This window comes from Sus scrofa, chromosome 14, assembly GCF_054392235.1.
Source record: "Sus scrofa isolate SSC_HxYL_T2T_F1_AM1 chromosome 14, Sscrofa_HxYL_maternal_Yorkshire_Landrace_v2.0, whole genome shotgun sequence".
Taxonomy (NCBI): domain Eukaryota; kingdom Metazoa; phylum Chordata; class Mammalia; order Artiodactyla; family Suidae; genus Sus; species Sus scrofa.
The window spans coordinates 88,853,244-88,880,379 of record NC_139396.1 but is presented as its reverse complement, the minus strand read 5'-3'; the positions used below and the strand labels follow the sequence as shown (position 1 = coordinate 88,880,379).

General features: G+C 36.5%; 2 protein-coding genes and 1 long non-coding RNA gene across 39 annotated transcripts in view; 1 reads left to right on the top strand and 2 right to left on the bottom strand.

The window, feature by feature from the left end:
* LOC102165048 (uncharacterized) overlaps nucleotides 1-27,136 on the bottom strand; it is a 1,242,341-nt gene that overhangs the window by 1,066,417 nt on the left and 148,788 nt on the right. The window lies entirely within an intron of this gene.
* The window catches only part of JMJD1C (jumonji domain containing 1C), a 325,118-nt gene that overhangs the window by 268,092 nt on the left and 29,890 nt on the right, over nucleotides 1-27,136 (top strand). For 13 of the 37 annotated variants that reach the window (XM_021073644.2, XM_084997030.1, XM_021073641.2 and 10 more), the window contains 7 exons: nucleotides 9,661-9,766; nucleotides 12,260-12,384; nucleotides 13,907-14,050; nucleotides 14,148-14,334; nucleotides 14,442-16,123; nucleotides 19,102-19,274; nucleotides 19,523-21,726. In XM_021073644.2, coding sequence (XP_020929303.2) covers nucleotides 9,760-9,766; nucleotides 12,260-12,384; nucleotides 13,907-14,050; nucleotides 14,148-14,334; nucleotides 14,442-16,123; nucleotides 19,102-19,274; nucleotides 19,523-21,726 — 4,522 coding nt within the window. In that variant the 5' untranslated portion in view covers nucleotides 9,661-9,759. The remainder of the gene's footprint in view (nucleotides 1-9,660; nucleotides 9,767-12,259; nucleotides 12,385-13,906; nucleotides 14,051-14,147; nucleotides 14,335-14,441; nucleotides 16,124-19,101; nucleotides 19,275-19,522; nucleotides 21,727-27,136) is intronic. The other 24 variants (XM_021073667.2, XM_021073665.2, XM_021073662.2 and 21 more) reach the window with 3 other exon arrangements.
* The window catches only part of ZNF365 (zinc finger protein 365), an 831,894-nt gene continuing 811,431 nt past the window's right edge, over nucleotides 6,674-27,136 (bottom strand). Inside the window, exon 3 of the transcript XR_014827975.1 lies at nucleotides 6,674-6,934. The gene's annotated coding sequence lies outside the window, so the exon portion shown is untranslated. The remainder of the gene's footprint in view (nucleotides 6,935-27,136) is intronic.

The following is a 27,136-nucleotide window of genomic DNA, read 5'->3' as shown; positions in this document are numbered from 1 at the left end:
TGGATCCTCCATTCCTGTTTTGTTTTTTTAAAAATTTAAGTAAATGTATCTGTTCCTTGGGAGATAGTGTAAATAAGAGTGTGTTAAATTACCTTCTCATGGAGAAAACACTCAGTTTTCAATTTTAACTTCTAACCAGAAGTCAACATTTTATAAATGTGTACTTCATGTTTATAATCCTATAAACCACCATTGCAATTACAACCTAAACCTCCAATTGTGTCTGTAGTCTTGTTTTCTGAAAAAGACTAAGCATTTAACTTGAGGATCTATAATGTTTCTGGAGCTTTCTAGATATTAGGTAATTTCATATGTTACTCTTTTAAATTCTTAAGATTAAATGGTGATGCTATGAAAATGGACGGGATTGCAAACATGAAAAATCTGAGGTAAAGTTATGGTGGTATTTTCATTCTAAGCATAGACAAAATGACTCTCCCATTGATATGCTGGATATTATATTAAACAGCTTCAAGGCATCTATTGCTCTTAGGCCACAATGTCTAAAGAAGATACTTACTACAGAAATGTTATTTTTGAGGAAAAAATATAATATGTGAAAGTATTTCTAATTTTTTAAAGCTTTTGATTTAAATTGCTTCATTTGAATTGGTGTGGGGTCAGAGTCATTTATGACTTTTTTTTTTAAATTTATTTATTTATTTTGTCTTCTGTCTTTTTAGGGTCTCCCCTGCGGCATATGGAGGTTCCTAGGCTAGGGGTCTAATAGTAGCTGTTGCTGCCGGCCTGTGCCAGAACTCCAGCAACACAGGATCCTAGCCTCGTTTGTGACCTACACCACAGCTCATGGCAACACTGGATCCTTAACCCACTGAGCAAGGCCAGGGATCGAACCTGCAACCTCATGGTTCCTAGTTTCTGCTGCACCATGACGGGAACTCCCATCACTTTATTTTTTAAATTTTTGTCTCTAAATAAAAAGAAAAGTGGTACTAAGGATGTTATTTGAAAGCATGTATTTAAGAATTACAAAAGATTGAAATTATAGAGTTTGCTTTTTTCCCTTGTACAACTGAATCATTTTTAACCAATTAAAAATACACTTGAGAGTAAGTTCATGTTGTGGCTCAGTGGATTAAAAATCCAGCTAGTATCCACAAGGATGCGGGTTTGATCCCTGGCCTCGCTCAGTGGGTTAAGGATCCAGTGTTGTCTCAAGCTGCAGCGTAGATCTCCAATGTGGCTCTGATCTGGCATTGCCTGTGGCTGTGCCAGCAGCTGCAGCTCCAATTCAGCCCCTAGTCTGGGAACTCAATGATATATATATTTAAAACTTGGGAGGCCCCTGGTGACACAGTGGGTGAAGGATCCAGCATTGTCACTGCTGTGGCTCTGGTTGCTACTATGGCACAGGTTCAGTCTCTGGCTTGAGAACTTGGCCATGCTGCGGACATGACCAAAACAACAACAACAAAAAAAAAAAAACAAACTGAAAGAAAGGGAGAGAGAAGAAAAGAAGATACTTAAATGTCATTCAAATTTTCTGAACATCACTCCCATTTCTAGAACTATTTCCATTAATAGTATTAAGTAAAAATAGAATTTCATTGTATTAACTACTGTTTACATCATTTCTGTTAAGAAATTAGATTTTTCTCATGTAGTTTTGGAATATAAGCAATGTATAAGGAATAGGCATGTATTATTTCCTTGACTTTTTGAATGAAGAAAGAATTGTGCAGACCATATAAAATATTAGCCTATTCCCTCTTCCTGCCTTTTGGATCTTTATGATTTTATTTCTATATCTTTTTTTTTTTAAAGATTCCACATATACGTACTATCATATAATATTTGTCTTTGTCTTACTTCACTTAGTAATATAATCTCTAGGTCCATCCGTATTTCTGCTGATGGCATTATTTTCATTCTTTTATGACTGAGTAATATTCCATTGTGTATATTATACCACATCTTCTTTATCCATTCTTCTGTCAGTGGACATTTAGGTTGCCTCCATGTCTTAGGTATTATAAATAGCACTGCAATAAACATTGGAGTGCATATATCTTTTCGAATTATGGTTTTCTCTGGTCCATCAGTGGAGTTGCAGATCCTATGGTAGTTCTGTTTTTAGTTTTTAAAGAAATTTCCATTCTGTTCCTCAGTGACTGTACCAGTTTACATCCCCATTAGCAGTGTAGGAGGATTCCCTAAAATTTTTTTTTGAAAGATACAATTTCTTCTGCTTTTGTTTAAACTGTAGGCTGAATTCTAGACTTCCGAATTAACCAAAATCAGCTAGGAATTATGAGATTATATATATACAGAACTTAGTTATCTTTTGCTTTTAATTATATAAAAAATTGTAATATGTTTGTCTTTTTAAAGATTGTGAGTGTGGAAAAGTTTAAAAATTAATCTCTGGTGTTCTTAATAAATCAGTTATATGAAACAGGATTAATGTTGGAACACTGTCTTTAGAAAATTTCTTTTTCAATGTATGTACCTATTTTTACCCTATTACGGAGTCCAGAGAAGTGCATGGTACCAACTTCTGTATATAATGAGTGTAATTTTTATTGACCCAAAGGAGTAGATCTTATATCTTTCGAAATGGGTAATTTTTCTACACTAAAGTATATTTTTATATTCAGAAAGCTAAATATGCTGCAGGAATGTTATCAGGGAAACTTACTTGTGAAAGCCTTAAGAAATGATTTATCTTGTAGTTCCCTGGTGGCTCAGCAGGTTAAGGATACCAGTGTTGTCACTGCTATGGCTCAGTTGCTGCTGTGGTTCAGGTTCAGTAACTCAAAACATGCTCTGATCATGGCCAAAACAATTCTTAAAATGTTTTTTCTTTAATAGTGAAAAGGATTTGGTAATTTATTTTTCCTACGCTAATGAATATGCTGTCATTTATGAAAGTAGAGTTTATAATCAGTTTGCTGTCAAATTGCATTGCGTTGATTAGAAGTTTTCGATCTTGCTTTGTACAAAGAGTTTGTTTGTTTGGACCATGCCTAGGGCATGTGGAAGCTCTCAGGCCAGGGATTGATCCCCCATGCTACAGTTGTAACCAGAGCCACAGCAGTGACTCTGTGGGTAGGCAAACCATGACCACAGGCCAAATCAAACTTGCCTCCTGTATGAGGCCTTTTACTTTTTTTTAACGTTTAAAAAAAGAATTCAAAGGAAGAATAATATGTCAGGACACTTGAAAAATTTGTGAAAATCAAATTTCATATAATGCCAATAAATGAACTTTATTGGAACATTGCCATTGCCCATTCATTTATATATTGTTTATGATATTGTTTGGCTACTTTGGGCACTTCCAGTAGTAGAGTCGAGTCATTGCAACAGAGATGATATGACCTGCCAAGCCTAATATATTTACTCTGGCCCTTTAGAGGAGAAATTTGCCAACTCTTGCATTAAATTATGAAACTATATGGAAGCCCTCAGTGGTAGCTGCATTTAATTACGCTGCAGATGGTTTAGACAACTGTACTTTTTGAAAACCTCTGTTGTAACCCTCAGACTTTCAGGGTTTCTTGCTCCAGTACATCCTTTTTAACCAAGTTGGTTCTTCTATAAGTTATACAAGAATTGGCATGAAAGCATTTGGTGTCAATCTTGACCTATGTGGACTTAACATCTTGAGATGTTGACTTTTGGCTAGCATCCCCAGAGATCTAAGGACAGGCAATCATTTGTAGTTTTGCTGAAGCATGAATTTAAATTATAACGCTGATAAAATGGTGTGGCAAAGCACCATTCAATCACCCCAATCTGACATTCAAGATACAAATAGTTACTTTTATGATAACTCTTATAAAATACAATCAAGTATGATTTTTATAGGGGAACTTATATAATGTGATTTAAGATGTCACCAAAGGTCAAGGACTTAATTGCAGGAGGAAAAAAAAATTCTATTACTAAGCCATACTTGGTATCAGTTTGAAAGCAGGCATTCTTGATCAGAAATTGTCCAAAAGGAGAGAAATTGCTCCAGTTTTGTATTTCTTGTATCCTAAAATGAAAGTGCTATTCTAGATATCAGTTAAGGCTTTAGAATAAATCTCTTAAAATTATTAAGCCAGTCAACTCAGTCATCTAGATAGAAATTAACAACTAGTATACTATTTACTAATTTATGCTTTTGCTGTCTCTTTCGTCAGTAATTAAATCAAGAGTATGTGTAACATAAAGACAATATTCGTTGATCTAGTAAGCACTTTGTTATGGTAAGAAAAATCACTCCTTTATGGTCTTACAAAATGTGTTGCATATATTTTGAGCACTGCCTTAATACTACTATTCCTAAACCTGGTGTATCAAGGTATAGCTGGATATTTAAGTGCTGTGATTTTTTGGGGGGGGGAGGGTCTTCTTTTTTTTAGGGCTGCACTTGCTGCATTTGGAAGTTCCTAAGTTTGGAGTTGAATCCCAGCTGGAGCTGCTGGCCTATATCAAGCCATGTCTGCGACCAACACCACAGCTCATGGCAACGGTGATCCTTAACCCCCTGAGTGAGGCCAGGGATCGACCCTGAGTACTCTTGGTTACTAGGCAGATTCCTTTCCACTGAGCCACGACAGGAACTCCCTAGTGCTGTGATCTTTTTATGCTGTTGGTGATTGTTACTATTTCTATTTGAACTGGGATAAAGTAGAGAATTGCTTAAAAAATAAATTACAGTAGTCTTACTATCAAACTACAGATTCCAACTTGAATTTAACTTTTGAGGAATGCTGCTTTTTAATTTCATCATAATCTTCTGTACTTGTGGGGGGGGGAGTATGTATTTTGACAGTCTCAAATAGTAATTTAGTGTGGTGTTTACCTAGAAATATAGCATTTGGGAATTTGTAGGTTATGACTAAGTGATATTACCAAAGTGATTGTCTTCTCTTTTACGCTTTCTGATTATAAGATTGCATGAGTTTAACATCTTAAGGCTTTTCTCTTTTGATGAGTGTTAGACTTTTCTAAGTGCAGATTTCACTTAACTAATGTAAGGTTACAGAAAGGTAACTTCCAGCTTAATGTTTTTCAGTTCTTTGCTTTTGGCCCATTCTGACTTAAGATAATGTTCCCTTTCACCTCCATATGATGTGAAGAAATATGTCAGATTTTGAAAGGTAGTGACACTAAGTAGTCTATTTTTTATTCCCTTTCTTTTTTTTTTTTTTTTTTTTTTTTTTCTGTTTGTTTGTTTTTAGGGCCGCACCCTCGGCATATGGAAGTTCCCGGGCTAGGGTTCGAATCAGAGCTTCACCTGCCGACCTACACCACAGCCACAGCAGTGGCAGATCCAAGCTGCATCTGTGACCTACCCCACAGCTCACGGCAATGCCAGATCCTTAACCCACTGAGTGAGGCCAGGGATTGAACCCGCGTCCTCATGGATACTAGTTTGGGTTCATTAACCACTGGGCCATGAGAGGAACTCCCTGTTTATTCCATTTCCTTGAACTAGTTCAAGAGAAACAAAAAGTAAATGAAAAGAAGCTGAACTTAACAATCGCAGAACTAGATTCACATCCTGACTCTAACGATAGACACCTCTGTGTTTAATGTGTAGAAGGGGTATAATAATCTCAGCTTTACATAATTGTTAGAAAAATTAATAAGTATGGAAAGTACCCAGCATGGTATCTGCCATAGTAAATGCTCAACTGTGTTAGCTATTTTTCTTTGTTATTATTTACATTCAAGTGTCCCACTAATGTCCAGTTAAAGCTAACCTCTGTCTTTGCAAAAGAAGGAAAAGCACAGCACCCAAGTAAACTTGGCATAGTACGTTGTTTTTTGATCTTATGCAAGCTATAAAGGCACAGCCAAAGTTGTTAGTTGCATTCTGTGAAAGAAAATGAACATTCATAACTAGTTTTTATTTTTTAATTAAAAAAAATTTTTTTTTGTTCTTTTTGTCTTTTTAGGGCCGCACCTGTGGCATATGGAGGTTCCCAGGCTAGGGGTCCAATTGGAGCTGTAGCTTCTGGCCTACGCCAGAGCTACAGCACTTGGGATCCGAGCCATGTGTGCGACCTACACCACAGCTCACGGCAACACTGGATCCTTAACCCACTGAGCGAGGCCAGGGATGGAACCGCAACCTCATGGTTCCTAGTCAGATTCATTAACCACTGAGCCACGACGGGAACTCCCATAACTAGTTTTTAATTACAGGTAGATACTCTTCTCTGTGAGTTTGCTTTACAGCCTTATACGTGATTTTTAGCACTTTGACAACATTGTTTATTTAGGTCAGTACATAGAGGAGGAAATTTCATTTGGCTGTCTGCTAGCAACTCTTACACAAGATTTAATCATATATCCTTTTGTGAACTTTTTTAAAATGGGAAAGATGACTGACAACTCAACAGAAATACCTCAAATTTACAAAGCACTGAACATAGAGGAAGACTTGAGCAACACTATGACTATCATAATCAGTGTATTGGGAAATTTTACATGGGCTTTAATTATTTCATAACACATATCATCCAGTACCATGGTTAATTCAGAATTGAATGTGTTAAGAAAACTAGTTTCTATAATTTTTTAAAAGTCTTATTGTAAAAACATACTCCTTACTATCAGGTGAGGTATTACTCTACTTTTTAGATGAGGAAATTAATACATAGAAATTTGAATTTAAAGTAATTTCAGCAGGTAGGTAGACTGAAATTATCAGTTTTTTTTTTTTTTTTTTGTCTTTTGTCTTTTGTTGTTGTTGCTATTTCTTGGGCCGCTCCCACGGCATATGGAGGTTCCCAGGCTAGGGGCTGAATCGGAGCCGTAGCCACCGGCCTACGCCAGAGCCACAGCAACGCGGGATCCGAGCTGTGTCTGCAACCTACACCACAGCTCACGGCAACGCCAGATCATTAACCCACTGAGCAAGGGCAGGGACCGAACCCGCAACCTCATGGTTCGTAGTCGGATTCGTTAACCACTGCGCCACGACGGGAACTCCTGAAATTATCAATTTTTAATGGTATACTTTTTTCCCTAAAAATGAATGGGTTGAAAAGATACTTGTATAATGATCTAGGAAATACAGCTCATTATTTTAACCTGTTGGATAAAAAGAATGTAAATGAGTATTGAATAAATTTTCCTTCTCAGTAGTTTTTTTTGGGGGGGGGTTAGGGGTGGTTTGTTTGTTTGTGTTTTTGTCTCTTTAGGGCCACACCTGCGGCATATGGAGATTCCCAGGCTAGGGGTCGAATCAGAGCTATAGCTGCCAGCCTATGCCACAGCCACAGCAATGCGGGATCCGAGCCATATCTGCAACCTACACCACAGCTCACAGCAACATCAGATCTTTAACCCACTAATCAAGGTCAGGAATCCAACCTGTGTTCTCATGGATGCTAGTCAGATTCATTTCTGCTGAGCCAAGATGGAAATTCCCCATCTCAATAGCTTTAGTTACAAAATTTCAATACCGGGTATTGGTTTTTGGTTTTTTGTTTTTTTGTTTTGTCTTTTTGCCATTTCTTGGGCCGCTCTCGCGGCATATGGAGGTTCCCAGGCTGGGGGGTCCAATCGGAGCTGTAGCCGCCAGCCTACGCCAGAGCCACAGCAACTCGGGACCTGAGCCACATCTGTGACCTACACCACAGCTCACAGCAACGCCATATCCTTAACCCACTGAGCGAGGACAGGGATCGAACCCAAAACCTCATGGTTCCTGATCGGATTCGTTAACCACTGTGCCATGATAGGGACTCCTTTCTTTTTTTTTTTTTTTTTTCTGGTACTGGTTTTTTAAATCACACCTATACTGGTCTATAAAGTATTGGCAATGCTGCCTTAATAGCAGTTCATACTCCTTCCTCTCAAATAAATAAAGCCTTGAAAACAGTAGATTATAGTAAATTTTGTACAAGTCAGTTGTGACATCCATGTGATTGTGTGATTTTTCTAGGCAAGTTCCCATCTTCTTCATGCCACTTAAATCTCTAGAATAAGAGTGTTAATCTTATTATAATAATTGTAATAAAGGTGGGTGTTGATACTAGAGAAGACTTAGGGCTGCAGAAAAATAAAACCATTATTCAAAAATTTGGAGGACTTTCATGTCGGGTAGGAAAGCTATTAGGCTTGTGTTGACTCCAAACAGTTAAGCTTGGATCTGTGTATGGAAGTTAAAGTGAGAAAAATGTTAAAAGAACTTGATACTTGTCAGAACAGTCTGGAAAAGATAATGGTTTTCCTTGGGAAAGTTTTATGTTTTGCCTGTTAGACTATTCTGTTACCTGTTGTGTCTTCAGTTTAGAGTCTGAACTCTCCATGGTATTTTCTATTACTAAAATAATGAGATTAACTAAGTATGCAGTGTATTATTAAGTGGATAGAGAAAAGGGATTTCTAGAAAATTTCTTTACAAAAAGGAAGACGTATCATGTGCTTTCTTCCCCCTAAAATACAGACTTAACCTGCTTTTTGTATAACACTTTTCCATACACTTTAGTATTACTTTATGCTATAAAGCAGCATTTCTATATATTTTCCAAGAAACATAGTTGATAATTTTAAAGGTCTTTACTTCTGTTTGTTGATGTTCACCAGGCATAAATGAAATGTCAGAGTATTTACCACAATGTTATTTCATAAATACAGAGTAGTCCCTTAACACAGTAAGGGGATGAGAAGAAAAGTGCTTTATTTACTTGGGTAAACTTTAGGGCAGAAGAGTGAAGTATTTCCTGCTTGATAGAGATTCTTTGTACTCGTCAGCCACCTTTTGCCTTTTCTAAATTAAATTGCCAAATTATTTTTATTTGCCAGGTAAAAGTCCCTTCATTTAGCTCCTTCTGTTCACTGGTTTCCATGATCTGCTAGTCCACTTTTAAAAGGGCCGCCAAATTGACAGTGCTGCTTTGTTGTTCTTCCCAGCTCTACTCTAGGGCTCCTGCCGCTGATCTCAAATGCAGGAGCAGCAGAGGTGCTTTGAGAGAGAGAGAACAGAATGTCAAAAAGAGTCCAGCGGGGGACCAGCAGATTGTGGGAAACCATGTGACTGTGTGATTCACATCTCCAAGGAGAGAGAACCGGTTGTTTCTGTGTCTAGATCCACCCTGTTATGAGGATAATACCATCAATAATGTAATTTTAATTGCCTGGATGCTTTGACAGTGGCTTGAAAGAATAAAACTTAGCAGTGAAGTTACTGGTCAGATGAGTTCAAGTACAACTTAATTTGATGACATTTAAATCAAAATCGTGGATTATAACGTGTAGTTTACAGCTGATATTTTAGGCATTATGGGGAGAGGTATCTCATCTTTGTGTATATATGTATTGTCACTAAAATATTCACCTAGATTCTTTGGCTTCCAACCTTAGATGACCTGAAGCTCTTTCTTTGGTTTGTATATTGCTTCTAACAGTAAAACTCTTTAAAAGGTGACTTGTATAAGACTTAAAGTTAGAAAACACATTTGTAAATTTCAAATTTTGTCTTAAGACATTGTCAAAGATCAAATCTTACCATGGGTTAATTTCTTAGGCTCTGTTGTTATTGCTAATGAACTATAACTTCTAAGTTTGCATTTTTGCATACACTTAGATCAAGGAATTTTCTTCAGTCCTTAGAACATATAGGAGAGAAAGTTGATAACATTTATGATAGGACAGCGTAACATGGACCTTTTTTTTAATCTATAATTCTAGGACGACATAGACAGCCTAAACCCAGTTCTCAGGGACAACCCGCAACTTCAGGAAGAAGTGAAAGTCTGGGTAAAGGAACAAAAGGTTCAGGAGATTTTTATGCAAGGTAACTATTGTGAAGTTATGCATTAATAATTTTTTTTTTTGAAACTGGGCAATTTCTCATGTTTGATTTTGGTTGTTCAGTTACATGCAATATAAATAGAAGACCCAGTCTAATATTTTGAGTTATATACAGTCCAGGGAAAGTAATAGCAAAATTAGAATAATTTCAATAGGAAGTTGACAACTTCACCAGCTTTCTAACTAATTTGAGCTAAATGCCTGGAATGAAATTAACCACACAGGTGTTTTGTTGATGGGAAAATTTCCACATTACAGAATGCTTTAGGCGTGTCCTTCCTGGAGAAGGAATCATTGTTTGCTGTGGAGGGTTGCCCAAAGCCACAGTTAATTTCCTATGAAGAATGCTGTTGGTATTTGATAAAAGTGGCCTGTTTCAGTTTGCCTTCCTCAGCAATGACCGCAATACTAGTCTTAATTTTGTTTCCCTTTTTTTTTTTTTTCAGTAAGTTATAAGTTTGTTTTCAAACCACTAAGATTTTTGATGCTTAGGGATTTCTTTTCCTGTCAGTAAAATCATATATTATAAATGTAAACTTTTCGTGAAATTGGGCTGAAACTGGGACAATATGACATGAAGTATCAATACTGAGTTGAGTGTTTTGGTTGGTGTTTTGTTTTATTTTATTTTATTTTATTTTATTTTATTTTATTTTTTTGCTCTGCCCCACAACATGTGGAAGTTCCAAGGCCAGGGATGAAATCCGCGCCACAGCTGTGACCTGGGCTGCTGCAGTGACAAGGGCAGATACCTAATTCACTGTGCCACAAGGGAATTCCCTAGCTAAATGTTTTTTCAAAAGAATTTTCTTGTTAAATTCTCATATTTATCCCAACCTCAACTTCCATCCCATTTAACTTAAGCATTAGTAAAAGTAATCTCAAAGTTGTGGCTGTTTGTCTTTGTATGAGTGTTTTGCTTTCTAGGGCCGCATCTTCGACATATGGAGGTTCCCAGATTAGGGGTCCAATCGGAGCTGTAGATGCTGCCCTATACCATTGCCGCAGCAACGCCAGATCTGAGCCACTCCTGTGACCTACACCACAGCTCATGGCAACGCCGGATCCTTAACCCACTGAGCAAGGCCAGGGATCGAACCTACAACCTCATGGTTCCTAGTCGGATTCATTAACCACTGTGCCACGACGGGAACTCCGAGGCTGACTTTAAATTATGTTTGATGGTTGGAATAAGGCAGATAAGACGCTGTGCTGATATGAATTCAAAATTGGTTACCTTTGGAGTATAGCTTTTTCTGTATTACATTCAGAAAAAAAAAAAATCTAGTCTTTCTCTTCCATAGTTAGAAATTCTAGGAGTTCCCTGGTGGCTCAGCAGGTTACAAATCTGGCATTGTCACTCCTGTGGTATATGTCACTGCTGTTGTGCAGGTTCAAATCCCTTGCCTAGGAACTTCCACATGCCACAGGTGCACCCAAAAAAAAAAAAATTCCAAGGGTAGAATTATATAAGTGGTTATAGCCATGAATGGGTTTAATTTACAGGTCATATGGAATACTTTGGACAGATGCATTAATTCATTTATATTTTAGGCTGATATTGGAACTAGATTAAAGAAAAAAAAACTAGCAAGTGAGTTCCTGTCGTGGCTCAATGGAAATGAATCCGACTAGAAACCATGAGGTTGCAGGTTCAATCCCTGGCCTTGCTCAGTAGATTAGGGATCCAGCCAGTATTGCCGTGAGCTGTGGTGTAGGTCGCAGACTTGGCTCGGATCCTGCATTGCTGTGGCTGTGGTGTAGGCCGGCAGCTGTAGCTCTGGGGGAAAAAAAGGTTAAATAAATAAATACTAGCAAGTATTAGGCCATTAATTGGTATGTTAAGTGTCTTATGACTAGAAGAAAAGGTTTTTTTTTTTGGAATCAAAAGAATAAATTTAGTCTTAGCTTTTTAACTTAAAGATGAATGTAACCTATCAACCTCACATGTTTTATTTTTATAAATGGGAAAACAATACCTAAGATTTGGAGAAGATAAAATAAGCTTTTACAGATTTTGAAGACACTCTGTAAATTGTAAATATATCGTACTATCATTAAGGTGCATCATTTCCCCTCCTTATTAACTTTCTTATTAAACTTTCAAGTATTTGATTGTATTTTAGCACCTGTGAATTGAAATTTTTCTCTCCATTATTCTCTTTCAAGATATTTAAGTAAATAAGTCTTTTATGAATTAATCATTCCTTATTTTATGAAGTATATAGAGACAAATATCCCTTTAAAAAGTGAGTTTAATCCAAAAGTATACCAAAATGGCATTTTAGTGCCATATTTATAAGTTCAGCTGACAGTCTCTGCATGTTTTCAGACTTTGATAGCTTTTCCTAGCTGTCACAGAGGAATCAGAATTTGTAGTGGCTTATGGTAGGGTTTTGGCAACTAGAAAGCTCAGATAATTTCCAAATTACCTTTCTGTTTCATCCATGAATTGTGCTTGTGTGTTTTTTTTAAGGTCCTTATTCCTTGAATGGATACAGAGTGAGAGTATATAGACAAGATTCTGCCACCCAGTGGTTTACTGGCATAATTACTCATCATGATCTCTTTACACGCACCATGATCGTTATGAATGATCAGGTAAATAGTCCAACTAATGTTTTTGAAAAAAGATGGTTACAATTCACATATTTCATGCCCCTGCCCCCCAAGAGATCACCAAGTTAATGTTAAATAATTTTCATCTCTAGGTATTTTTGTAGTCATATACTCCTAATAAGTTCACATGTATCTGATGTTACATAGAGGTCACTTTAGGTCACAGAGAGATAATGATGCCAAATTTATTTCAACGCTAATAAAATCAGTCCCTGAAATGGAGGCATGAAATTTATTTAGTCTTTTTTTTAATCCTTAGTTCATCTAAAACTAAGTTTCTAAACTTAGTTCATCTAAACTTAGTTCATCTAAAACTAAGTTTCTGCTTTTCTGTCTATCCAGTAATAAAAATATTTCCCAAATGGTGTCTTTTCATGGATAAAAACTTTAATGAACACTAAAGTTCTTTTTACATCAAATTTCTGAGTTGGTATGCTTAAGTTTTATGATGAGTATTATGAATATTAAGGATATAAATTTCATGCGGCGTTTTAAGTAACAATATGAAAGTCTTAATTTGAAATCTGTTAAAGTTGTAGTTTATTTACCACCCCAAAATAGATATTTACACCTTCCTACCAGAATAGATTGTGGAAATTATTTGAATAAATGAGAACCCCTCTATAAACAATGCAAATGCTTTGGTTGACATTTTAGTCAGAATGCTAAATAAATTGTATCATTTAATTAAAAAATTTTTTTTCCTAAAAAGCCTTCATCTCTCAGTGAAGCACAAAATTATTTTTAGTTTTTAAAATAGTTCTTTAACCTTTTAAAAATTATTTTCATTTGTACGATTTTTGTCCTTTTCTGTTTCACGTTCCACCTTCTTTTATTTTACAGCTGTTTTTTTTTGAAAATTACTTCCTATTTTTGAAATACATTTTATGATTTGGCATTATACTCTTAAAGAACTGTCTTTGTTTTTCTTTTTTGTCTTTTTTTTTTTTTTTTTTTTTTTTTTTGTCTTTTGTTGTTGTTGTTGTTGTTGTTTCTATTTCTTGGGCCGCTCCCGCAGCATATGGAGGTTCCCAGGCTAGGGGTTGAATCAGAGCTGTAGCCACCGGCCTACGCCAAAGCCACAGCAACGCGGGATCCGAGCTGCGTCTGCAACCTACACCACAGCTCACGGCAACGCCGGATCGTTAACCCACTGAGCAAGGGCAGGGACCGAACCCGCAACCTCATGGTTCCTAGTCGGATTCGTTATCCACTGCGCCACGACGGGAACTCCTGTCTTTGTTTTTCAAGGTATACTTGCAGTAGGTTATTTGCTTTTTAACTTTTCGTGAGCACATGACACACATAGGATTCAAAGGGTTAAGAAGGTAACTTTATCTTTAATGATTAGGGTTGGTTTATTATAAGTCTGACAGTGTCTTATGCATTAAGGATCCAAAACTGATTTCTAAACAATTCTACTTACTAAGGAAATTATACCTAAATATCACATTGGCTAGCTGACTGGATTTAATTTTTGTTCTTGTTTTGTGTCATGGATTAGGTTCTAGAACCACAGAATGTCGATCCTTCTATGGTTCAAATGACCTTTCTAGATGATGTTGTTCACTCTTTGTTAAAAGGTGAAAATATTGGCATTACGTCACGGCGAAGATCTCGTGCCAGTCAAAGTAGCAACACTGTTCACGTATGTATATTGTTAGTGATGAATTACTGTAAAATATTTTCTCCTAAATTATGTGGACTATGGTAGTAAATAATCATTGTTATTTGGTTATTTTTAGGGTCATTATACACGTGCCCAAGCAAATAGTCCCAGACCAGCAATGAACTCCCAAGCTGCTGTACCAAAACAGAATTCACACCAGCAACAAAGAAATATTCGTCCAAATAAGAGGAAGGGCTCAGATAGTAGTATACCAGATGAAGAGAAGATGAAGGAAGAAAAATATGATTATATAGCACGAGGAGGTAGGAATCACTTTTTTGAGGAATAAGAACAAATAAAACAACATTTAAAATATACTAATTTAATATTGATACAAAAAATAAAATTGTTCTTTTTTTAAATCTTATAGAAAATCCTAAAGGTAAAAATAAACAGGTGATGAACAAAAGAAGGAAACCTGAGGAGGATGAAAAGAAACTAAATATGAAAAGACTACGAACTGACAATGTTTCAGACTTTTCTGAGAGCAGTGACTCAGAAAATTCAAATAAAAGAATAATAAATAATTCCTCAGAGCATAAGCCAGAGAATGAATTGAAAAATAAAAACACTTCAAGGATAAATGGAGAAGAAGGAAAATCCCAGAATAATGAGAAGGCAGGAGAAGAGACGCTAATAGATAGTCAGCCTTCCTGGGATCAAATACAGGAAGATAAAAAACATGAAGAAACAGAAAAACAGAAGTCTCTTGACTCTCAGCTTCAAGAAAAAACGGTTATCCATTCATCCGAACAGGCCACACTTTCTGATCATAATTCTAATGATTTACTTCTTCAGGAATGCAATATGGAAAAAACACATACAGTGGAATTATTACCAAAGGAGAAATTTGTATCCAAACCACCCACACCAAAATGTGTTATTGATATTACGAATGACACTAATACAGAAAAGGTGGCTCAGGAAAGCTCAAATACCTTTGGCCTTCAGACACTTCAGAAAGTGGATCCTATCATTAGTGATTCAAAACATTCAAGTGCAAATACAAAATACTTGGAAATAACAAACCAAGATTCTGACCAGAGCTGGGTCGGTGATGTAGTTAAAGTAGATTTAACCCAATCAAATGTTAGGAATGCTCCAGGGAATGATAACTTGAATATGGAAAAAGAGAAAAATCAGTATGTCTCTTATATATCTTCTCTAAGTGCAGTTTCTGTCACAGAAGATAAACTGCATAAGCGAAGTCCACCCCCAGAAACTATAAAATCTAAAGTTAATACTTCAGTAGATGGTCACAAGACAAAGTCTAATCCCTCACCTGAAATTGTTAAACCTAAAATTAACCATTCTCCTGATTCTGTAAAGTCTAAGGCCACTCATGTGAATAGCCAAACTGCTGGTGAAAGAAGACTGGCAAATAAGATAGAACATGAGTTATCAAGGTGCAGTTTTCATCCAGTTCCTACTCGAGGCAGTACATTAGAAACTACAAAAAGCCCTCTTATCATTGATAAAAACGAGCATTTCACAGTTTACAGAGATCCTGCACTTATTGGGTCAGAAACAGGAGCTAATCACATCTCACCTTTCTTAAGCCAACATCCTTTTCCTCTTCATTCTTCATCCCATAGGGCATGTTTAAATCCAGGTAGCCATCATCCTGCCTTAACCCCTGCACCCCATTTACTGGCTGGATCATCCAGTCAGACTCCATTACCTGCCATTAACACTCACCCTCTGACTAGTGGTCCACACCACTCTGTTCATCACCCTCATTTACTTCCTACTGTGTTACCTGGAGTGCCTCCTGCCTCCCTGCTTGGTGGCCACCCCCGACTAGAGACTGCTCATGCCAGCAGCCTGAGCCACTTAGCACTAGCACACCAGCAACAACAGCAGTTGTTACAGCACCAGTCACCTCATCTTCTTGGACAAGCTCATCCTTCTGCTTCATATAATCAGCTTGGACTTTATCCAATTATTTGGCAATACCCAAATGGAACACATGCATACTCAGGACTTGGTCTGCCTTCTTCTAAGTGGGTTCACCCAGAAAATACCGTTAATGCCGAATCTTCATTAAGGAGGGTAAGTTAAGCTGTGGTTTACCACATCTTATCTTTATTAGTCAACATTATGTACAAGTGCTTTTTTTCAAAATCTTTTAGATTTCTTACTATAAAATAGGTTAGAATTTCTGCAATAGATGTTTTTTTTCTTGGCCGCCTGCCCATGTCATGTGGAATTTCCTGTGCCAGAGATCAAACCCACACAGTGACCTGAGCCATTGCAGTGACAGCTCCAAAACCTTAACCTACTGTGTCGCAAGGGAACCCCACCTATTTTTTAAAAAGCCACTGTAAAGAAATAAACTTATTTCTAATATACCTGTTATGAAGAATGAATATCTTCATATAATTATGGTACATATCCCGTAATTATTTTGCTCAGGTAAATTCCTAGAAGTGAAACTTATGTATATAAAATTTATATAAAATTTTAAGGCTTTTGATATGTATTACCAAGGTATTCCTAAAAGACAAATTGTTTCATTTTGCAGCTGGATACATTATATTGATGTATATGATAAGCTATGACTCTAAGTCCCCTGTCTCTTCAGAGTGTTAGAAATTCCTGATATTTGGGAGTGAGGTTGGGGCTGAGGTTTTGTCTCTAACAGAGTATTAATAAAGGTGGTGGTATAGGGCTTTTATTCCTTTATGGCCTGTGTGGTTTTTCTAGCCAAATTATTTTTCATAGTAAGAAATGGTTGTTGAGGGCATGACCAACCACAGTATAAAAATGGAAGAAATGGATTGTCAGTGTTAAACTCTAGGAGACAACCTAATCCTTAATGCTTGGTGCTAATTTTGGAATCTTTTAAAACACATTTAATTGGGAGTTCCTGTTGTGGCTCAGCCAGTTATAAACCCAACTAGTATCTGTGAGGATGCAGGTTCAATCTCTGGCCTCACTCAGTGGGTTAAGGATCTGGCATTGCTGTGAGCTGTGGTATAGGTCGCAGATGCAGCTTGGATCCCTTGTTGATGTGGCTCAGTCGGCATAGGTCGGCAGCTACAGCTCTGATTTGACCCCAGCCTGGGAACTTCCATATGCTGCGGGTACAGCCCTAAAAAGTGGGGAAAAAAGTTATTTTTATTGTGATTAAAAACTGCATTAGGATTTCCTATCATGGTGCAGTGGGAACAAATCCGACTAGAAACCATGAGATTGCAGGTTTGATCCTGGGCCTCGCTCAGCAGTTTAAGGATCCGGTGTTGCCGTGAACTGTGGTGTAGGTCACAGATGTGGCTCAGATCCTGCATTGCTGTGGCTGTGGTATAGGCTGTCAGCTGTAGTTCCGATTAGACCCCTAGCCTGAGAACCTCCGTATGCCGTGGGTGCAGCCCTAAAAAGCAAAACAGACAAGAAAACAAAACAAAAAACTACAACATTAAATTTACTTAACCATACCGTATAGTAGTATTAAATATACTCACATTGTTCTGTAATAGATCTCTAGAACTTTTTCATCTTGCAAAACTGAAACTTTGCCCATGAAACACTAATTTTCTCCACACTAGTTCTTGGCAACTACCTTTCTAACTTTCTGTCTATGATGATCTGCTTTAGATACTTCGTTTGAGTAGGTGCATACAGTATTTGTCCTTTTTCAGCTTAGTTCATGTAGCATAATGTCCTTAGAGTCCATCTGTGTTGTAGCATGTAACAGAACTTCCTTCTTTAAGGTGTGTAATATTCTGTTGTATATGTATATGTGCAGATACCCCTTTATGTGCATAATTGATTGCAAATTCGGATTTCTGGATCTGATAGAACTTAGATCTTTTTAACATATATTGGAATGATCCTTATTGCATGTGTATGTTTTTTATGTTAGGTTTATGTTTGCTCATTCAAACATATATTTGAATGATTCTTATGCGCATGTCTATATTTTTTTCTTATGTTAGGTTTTTAATGTATATTTTTAGTATAAGAAATTTTATAGCAGCCTATATTTGGCCTGATATCATATTGCTTTTGCATTATCATTTTGAGATGTAAAATTTATTTCCTTCGTTAAAACCGAAGGGTTATATTTTTTCAATATCTGATTCAACAAAATGTAACTCAAGAAATCATATTCTAGCAGAATGTTAGTGAGTTGTGGTATAGAAACAATCCTTAAGCATGTAATTAGATAGTTGTAAGTTTCAACATAGAGATAAATGTCACCAAGTATTCAGTGTGAAAAAGGCAGCATGTTGATAGAAAAAAAAATTAATTTTGCTGTACCTCCACACCTCCAAGTTGAATGATCCAGCAGTTTGTACCTTATAGTGAAATGAAAAACAAGTGGACCTGGAAAATGTAATTTTCTGCCAAATCTAAGTAAATTGTTACATTGAAAAAAGTCATTATTTCTGACAACAAAAATTGGCAAATGAATTTGATGAAATCTGGTGAATTTTTTTTTTACTTTTTTTTTTTTGTCTCTTTAGGGCCACAGCCACAGCATATAGAAGTTCCCAGGCTTGGGTTCTAATTGGAGCTCTAGCTGCCAGCCTATGCCACAGCAATGTGAGATCTGAGCCATGTCTATGATCTGCATCACAGCTAATGGCAATGCCAGATCCTTAACCCACTTAACCCACTGATGGAGGCCAGGGATCGAACCTGCATCCTCATGGATACTAGTTGGATTCATTACCGCTGAGCCAGGATGAGAGCTCCCTGGTTTTGTTTTTGTTTTCTGTTAGCACTATATAGTCTGTTGGTGTTAGAATTTTAGGGAGTCTTAAAAGCTAGGTTCTCTGTAAGTCATTTGTAAGAAAGGCAATGATTTCAAGATCTGTAATTAGTAAAAAAATAATAAATTTCTGGAAATAACCAATTTAATGCTAATTAATTTCCTTCATCATATGGAAAAATCCATGTATTGCTTATTTGTCTGAATATTTCTCATAAAATACATTTAGTAAAATTCACATACTTCATAAATATACTGTTACTGTGATATTGTTTAACTTTATCTAGTAACTGAAGTATGATTTTTTTAATAGAATTCTCCTAGTCCTTGGTTACATCAGCCTACCCCTGTGACCTCAGCAGATGGTATTGGATTACTTAGTCACATTCCTGTCAGACCTTCCAGTGCAGAACCTCATCGGCCTCTTAAAATTACAGCACATTCCAGTCCACCATTGACAAAAAGTTTAGTTGATCATCATAAAGAGTAAGTTCACCAATGCTTAAAACTTGTCTTTTTCTTAATTCACCTTATAAACAGATGGTTTAAAGTTAACAAATTTCTTAAAATTAGGCTTAATAAGTGCAATTATTTTTTTTGATATCCCTTCTAATTTTCTTAATAATATGCAAAGTCTTGTTTCACTTTCATGATAGAATAAAAATGTATGAAGCTATATTTTATATCATACAAGAAAAAGTGTTTACAGAAACTTTTGTGTATTTTCTTTCCAGAGAATTAGAGAGGAAAGCATTTATTGAACCGTTACGTTCTGTTGCATCCACATCAGCAAAAAATGACCTCGATATAAATAGGTCACAGACTGGAAAAGATAGTCATTTGCACAGGCATTTTGTGGATCCTGTATTGAATCAATTACAGAGACCACCCCAGGAGACTGGAGAGAGAGTAAACAAATATAAAGAGGAACACCGTCGAATTCTTCAAGAAAGTATTGATGTTGCTCCATTTACAACCAAAATCAAGGGGCTTGAGGGTGAGAGAGATAATTATTCCAGAGTTGCACCATCATCTTCTAGCCCTAAAAGCCATGCCATCAAACAAGACAAAGATGTAGAATGTTCAGTATCAGATCTTTATAAAATGAAGCACTCAGTGCCTCAGAGTTTGCCCCAAAGTAACTATTTCACTACATTGTCAAATACTGTAGTCAATGAACCACCAAGGTCATACCCATCCAAAGAAGTTTCAAATATTTACACTGAAAAACAAAGTAATACCCTTGTAGCAGGAGCCAGTCCTCAAACTCTGACTTCATTTATATCATCACTTTCAAAGCCCCCACCTTTGATTAAACACCAACCAGAAAATGAAGGTTTAGTAGGCAAGTTGCCAGAACACCTTCCCCATCAGATTGCTTCTCACTCAGTAACAACTTTCAGAAATGATCGTAGGAGCCCTACTCATTTGACAGTTTCTTCTACAAATACACTCCGGAGTATGCCTGCTTTACATAGAGCACCAGTATTTCACCCACCAATCCATCACAGTCTGGAAAGAAAGGAAAGCAGCTATAGTAGCCTCTCCCCTCCAACGTTAACTCCAGTGATGCCTGTAAATGCTGGTGGGAAAGTTCAGGAATCACAAAAGCCTCCAACTCTGATTCCTGAGCCAAAAGACACTCAGGCAAATTTTAAGAGTTCTTCTGAACAGGGTTTGACAGAAATGTGGAAATCTAATAATAACCTCAGCAGAGAGAAAGCTGAATGGCATGTGGAGAAAAGCAGTGGAAAGTCACAGGCTGCTATGGCATCTGTCATCGTACGTCCACCTTCTAGTGCAAAACTTGATAGTGTGCCAGCAATGCAGTTAGCTTCCAAAGATCGAGTTAGTGAAAGATCTTCAAATGGGGCAAATCAAACAGATTGCCTCAAACCAGCAGAAGCTGGAGAGACTGGAAGAATCATTCTGCCAAGTGTGAATTCAGACAGTGCTCACATAAAATCCGAAAAAAACTTTCAGGCTGTCTCACGGGGCAGTGTTCCCAGTTCAGTCATGTCTGCTGTAAATACAATGTGTAGTACCAAAACGGATATAGTCACATCTGTTGCTGCTACTACCAGTGTTTCCAGCTGGGGTGGTTCAGAAATAATTTACTCTTTATCAAATACCATTTTGGCCTCTAAATCCTTAGAATGTACCTCTTCAAAAACTGTTAGTCATTCAGTGGCTCAAACACAAGAATGTAGGGTCAGCACCACAGCTCCAGTTACACCAGCCAGTAGTAAGACAGGAAGTGCCCTTCAGCCCAGCTCTGGGTTCTCAGGCACAACTGATTTTATCCATTTAAAAAAGCACAAGGCAGCACTGGCTGCGGCTCAATATAAAAGTAGTAATGTCAGTGAGACTGAGCCTAATGCTGTGAAAAATCAGACATCTTCAGCCTCCCCTCTCTTGGATAGCACTGTAGTCTGTAGTACAATAAACAAAGCAAACTCTGTAGGAAATGGGCAAGCATCCCAGACAAGTCAGCCAAACTACCATACTAAACTGAAAAAGGCCTGGCTTACAAGACATTCAGAAGAAGATAAAAATACTAATAAAATGGAAAATTCAGGGAATTCTGTATCAGAAATTATTAAGCCATGTTCTGTAAATTTAATAGCCTCTACATCTAATGATGTACAAAATAGTGTAGATAGTAAGATCATAGTTGATAAATATGTAAAAGATGATAAAGTCAGGAGAAAAGCCAAAAGAACTTACGAATCTGGCTCTGAGAGTGGAGATTCAGATGAAAGTGAAAGTAAATCAGAGCAAAGGACTAAAAGGCAACCTAAGCCCACTTACAAAAAGAAGCAAAATGATCTTCAGAAGAGAAAAGGTGAAATAGAAGAAGATTTAAAACCCAATGGGGTTCTCAGCAGGAGTGCCAAAGAAAAAAGTAAATTGAAGTTGCAGAGCAACAATAATAGTGGTAAGTAAATTGATTACTTTGTTATCTCAGGTAAAAGGGGCTGTACATTCTTGCAATAAAGTAGTGAGTTTAAAGACATCTTTGACTTTATTTGCATGCTCTAAAAGTAGTGAGTTTAAAGACATCTTTGACTTTATTTGTATGCTCTAGTGTTATGTATGTGCTCACTGACTTCATTTCTACATTTCACAAATACCCTGTAAGAGGAAATGAAAGAAGACCTGTCTCTCCATTTTTAAAAAACTTGTAAGAATATATTTGACTTATATAAGTAGCACTTGTATTGGAAAAACCCAATGTGTAATCTGATCGTTGTTACTAGTAGTGGTAGTAACTTTATTTCCAGAAACTGTCAAAATGCAATTATAACTGTAACACCAAAAGTGGATTTCTAATACAGGCATACCTTGCTTTACTGTGCTTTGCAGATACTGTCTTTTCTTTAAAAAAAAAAAAAAATTTTTTTTTTAACTGAAGGTTTGTGACATCCTGTATCAAGAAAGTATCTCACCATTTTCCAATAGCATTTGTTCCCTTTGTGTCTCTGTTGTATTTTGGTAATACAGGTTTTTCCATTGTTATTATATTTGTTATGGTGATCTGTAATCAGTGATCTTTGGTGTTACTATTGGAAAAAGATTATAACTCACTAAAGGCTCAGATGATGGATAGCATTTTTTTACAATACAGTATTTTAAGATAGGTACATTTAAAAAAATAATACTGTTGCACACAATGGATTGCAGTGTAGTATAAATATAACTTATGTGCTACTGGGAAACCGGAAAATTTGTGTGACTTCACTTTATTGTGGTGGTCTGAAACCAAATCCTCACTGTGTCCTAGGTGTGCCTGTGTTAGGTATTTACCTATAACAAGGGAGAGTTGAAAAAAAAATTCTGTTTACAAAAACTTCCTTCAAGTTACACTTTTAAAAGAGAAGTTCTTCTAAGTAGTGGGATGTTCATCCTTCTCTCACCTGGAGACAAAAACTGAAAACTTAGTTACCTTCTATTTAATTAATACCACTACTCATTGTTAAAGCAGTCTTTAACAATGGATAAAGGTTAAATAAAAGTGGGGGATTTGTGGTTTTGTGTGTTCATTTCTATATTCAAGAATTTCCACAATAAGTAAAAGTTTCAAAACTGATGAATATTTATATTTCGTTTGTGGCTACATCAGGACAGAATAGTGATACTTGCCAGTAATAGTAATGTGCACCATGAAGTATTTCTGTATGTTTTTACTCCAGAAGTAGTTTTTCTCAGTTTGCTTATTTCTTTTTAGGTATGTTGCACAATGCAGAAAGCAATTCATAGTTTCACTATATCCGGGTATTCATCCACATACAGTATATGAAATGTCTTTGGCAATGTGGACATTCAAGAAGTACTTTCACAAGTATTTGGATGCTTTAAAGGCTCTTATTTGGGCCTTTTCATTGAATGAGGTTTTTCCCACATGCCTGTATGGAAACCAGAGGCAAAGCGAAGGAGAGAAAAACAGGAGAATGGAATCATAGAAAAGGACAGTCAGAAAGTGAAAGAACGAAGGAAAACAAGCTCTGCTAGAGACAGAGAGGCTGACAGACTGAAATCCAAATATAGTCAGAAGAAAGAGAGGGAGATTGACAACGAAGGATTCAGGATGCTGCCATTTGAGTATTGGAGTGTATACCATGTTGCTTTTTCTTTCCCGTGTGTTCTGCTTACTTCCCCACTGAATTTAGAGGCTTAGTGTGATCAATAATCTTTTTCCTTATGTTTTAAAAAAATGCTTCTTTTTGGTCTTGAATATTCAAATACTAAAGTTAAACTTCAGAGATAGAAATCATCAAGCTTTTAACACTTAAAAAACTCTGTGAAGTTAAATTTTTAAATTAACTCTTAATGAAGTCCATTTTTCTTTGAGACTGACGTACATGTTCCAAGTAAGTTTTAGATTCAGTACTCTTTCCCCCCAAGTTGTAATGTTTAGTTAAATCTTCCCTACCTAGTAACCAACATTTAGCATCAGACAGGCTATTTTAAATCCCATTTATTTTCAAGTTCAAAATTATATTAAGTGACTGTTAAATGCCATCTGTGAACTATGGGCAGAGTTGATTTGCATTTGTTCTGGGCTATCTAGAAAAGTTCTCTAAATTCAGAGTTCATAAATTCTAAACCTGCATGGATTATATATCTCCTTCATGGATTAAATATGATCTCTGTCCTCTTAATGTTCATTGGCATTGTTAACAGTCATAGTCTAAAAGAATTAGGTCTGCCCTTAGAGAATATGTAGTGATTGCATAGACTATTAGACATGTGTAATTATATGCACATATAGTAATGTGAGTTTTTTTAGTTTATTCTAAAGCCAGGCATAATAGAATTTATCTGCTGTTTTGGAATGTCTTCATATCTGCTACCTTTTCTTAAAGGTAGTTAAAAGTTGGCTGCTTTCCTGTGACTTTTTGCATGATTGTATTTTATATACTGAAATTGCCCATCAAATTTAAATCGAAGTCCTATGATACACAAAAACGGTGCTTTAACTATTATCAGTTCATTTCTATATCTCAAAAAATATTTTTAAGAGTTGAAAGGCCAAATACAGGCCTTTCTCTTTGTCTCTTATTTTCTTCCTCCCTAGTTTTGTGTTGCTAGAGCAGCTAGCAATTTTGAGGATTCACTGATAAATAGAGAACTAGGGTTGAAAAGGTTCTTAGGATATAAAGGAAGTAGAAATATCCATTGAGTTAGATATTTTTTGTTGATTAAGTGTCTCAGTCTCAAGCTTTTAGTTTCTACATGTCACCAAAAATTATATGTAATTGAAAGATGAAATTTTATTTATTTTACAAATACCATTACAGTAAAATTCATTAACAGAGTTAGCTATAGTCATGTGTGGCCTAGTCTAGAAACAAAAATATAATATCAAAAACAATCCATATGACCTTAGCCTTCACATCTTTGTAATTCATTTTTAAAAAGGTCTCAGTGTCTCTTTTGTATCACATAATTTAGAGTTGCTTTGAAATGTCTGGTTCTTTGTTATAATACTATTTAAATTGTTCACAGTGGTATGGTTATCCATACTCTGAACTGTTCCATTGTCTGGAATGTAAAAACGTACTGGTTAATAGTTGTTTTCTAGTCAAAATAGAAAGATTTCATTTAGTTTATTCTACATGTAATAAATAAAGTAAATAAATGATTAGAAATAGTGTAACAAAATTTTATCAGCAATACACTATTCTTTTGTTCATTCGAACTTCTAAAAGCTCTGAATTTTTTATGCAGTCCTTAGGAGAACTCTGTCTTCTACTCAATGAAGGAAATAATAAGTCTTCTGGAAATGTTTTTGTTCTCCAAGTGGTATGTGTGCGCACATATATATTCTCTAGTGAAATCAGCCAAATGGCTCATTGCCCTAAGTTAGAGACAGAAGAGGAGAGAACATGTAGTTGTAAAGATTCAGGCAGCAGTCATAAATGTGCCTTATAACTAGAGCACATGTCAAATGGGCCACCCTGGAATTTAAACACAATATTCCTTTTAAGAAGTATGTGATCTTGCTGTAATTGTACGTAGGTACACTATCAGCAGGTAAGTGATAGTGAGATAAGATAGCAGGACAAGAGTTCTGCTCCATGTTTTTACAAGAAGTATATAATCTCAGGAGAACATTGTTGTATTGCCTCTGATCCACAAAATGGAAATGATTAGTAGGCACAAGGGTATTAAATAAAATTTATTCTTTCAACAAGACGGAAGTAACAGACTTTAAATTGCAAGCCTGGCATATAGCTATATTAACATGGGTGGGATAAGTTGCCTTAGAAGAGTCAATAAGTACTCATCCCAACTTATGTTGCTTTTAAATGAATACATTTTTTAAAAATTTAATATACTCGGGAGTTCCTGTCGTGGTGCAGTGGTTAACGAATCCGACTAGGAACCATGAGGTTGCGGGTTCGATCCCTGGCCTTGCTCAGTGGGTTAAGGATATGGCGTTGCTGTGAGCTGTGGTGTAGGTTGCAGATGTGGCTCTGGCATAGGCTGGTGGCTACAGCTCTGATTAGACCCCTAGCCTGGGAACCTCCATATGCTGTGGGAGCGGCCCAAGAAATAGCAAAAAAAAAAAAAAAAAGACCAAAAAAAAAAATTTAATGTGCTACATTTAATTTATATGTAATGTTTTGTTTTTCCTGCTTCTTAAATGACTTGAGCCAGTGTTACTACAATTAAGTTCAAGTTAATAAATGTGATGTAACAATGATGCAGAGTATAGTAAATAAGTTAGTTTTTTCCTGTAAATATAAAATTGTATTGTGGTCGCACTCACAGCACATAGAAGTTCCTGGCCCAGGTATTGAACCCACACCCAGCAGCAGCCTAAGCCGCTGCAGTGACAGCCCTGGATACTTAACCTGCTATGCCACAAGGAACTCCTGTATAATGCATTTGAGTTACATTTTTCTTTAGACTATTCTGATGACTTTTTTCTTTCTACCATCAATAAAGATACCCAGGTTCCTTTATTTTCTTCAAATCCTTTTATTTTCTAAAAGGTATTGCTTCTGTCAGTATATTGATATCAAATGGAGGGCATAATAATGATAATAAGAGAGACAGGTATTAGGGAGTTCCTGTTAATGAGCCTGACTAGTATCCATGAGGATGCGGGTTCGATCCCTGCCCTTGTTCAGTGGGTTAAGGATCCGGCGTTGCCGTGAGCTGTGGTGTGGATTGCAGATGCAGCTTGGGTGCCGCATTGCTGTGACTGTGGTTGGATCCCACATTACTGTGGCTGTGGTATAGGCTGGCAGCTACAGCTCCTATTGGACCCTTAGCCTGGGAACCTCCATATGCCATGGGTGTGGCCCTAAAAAGACAACAACAACAACAAAGAGAGATTTGGAGAAATATGGTGTGATAAAACCAAGATGTCTTGATCCACACTACGTTGGAGAATCAAATTAAGTATTTCAAAACAGTATGTTGAAACTAGCCTGTAGTTTCTGAAGGTATTGACTTTTACTCTTTGGGTTCTTCCCATGGATCTTGAAAGAGCTTCCTCCTACAAGTACTGAATTTCTGTGTAGAAGGGCTCTATTTTTAGCTATAGATTTATATAGAAAATGATTCTCATATTTGCTATTATATAAATATGAATATTGAGTATGCAAAGATTTTATTCAGCTGGAAGATTTACTTGGCTTTGCATTTCTATTATGCTGACATTAAGAGTTTATTTGGTCAGTGGAATAGTAAATAGAAATGCTGCTGTGGACTTTTTAGTTATTCATGAGTAATAACCATAATCTCTTTTCTGTAATATTAATATATGGTCACAGTTGTATAATTGACTTGAATTGGGGGGGGGGCTTCAATCTAAGTGATCTTTAATTGACTTG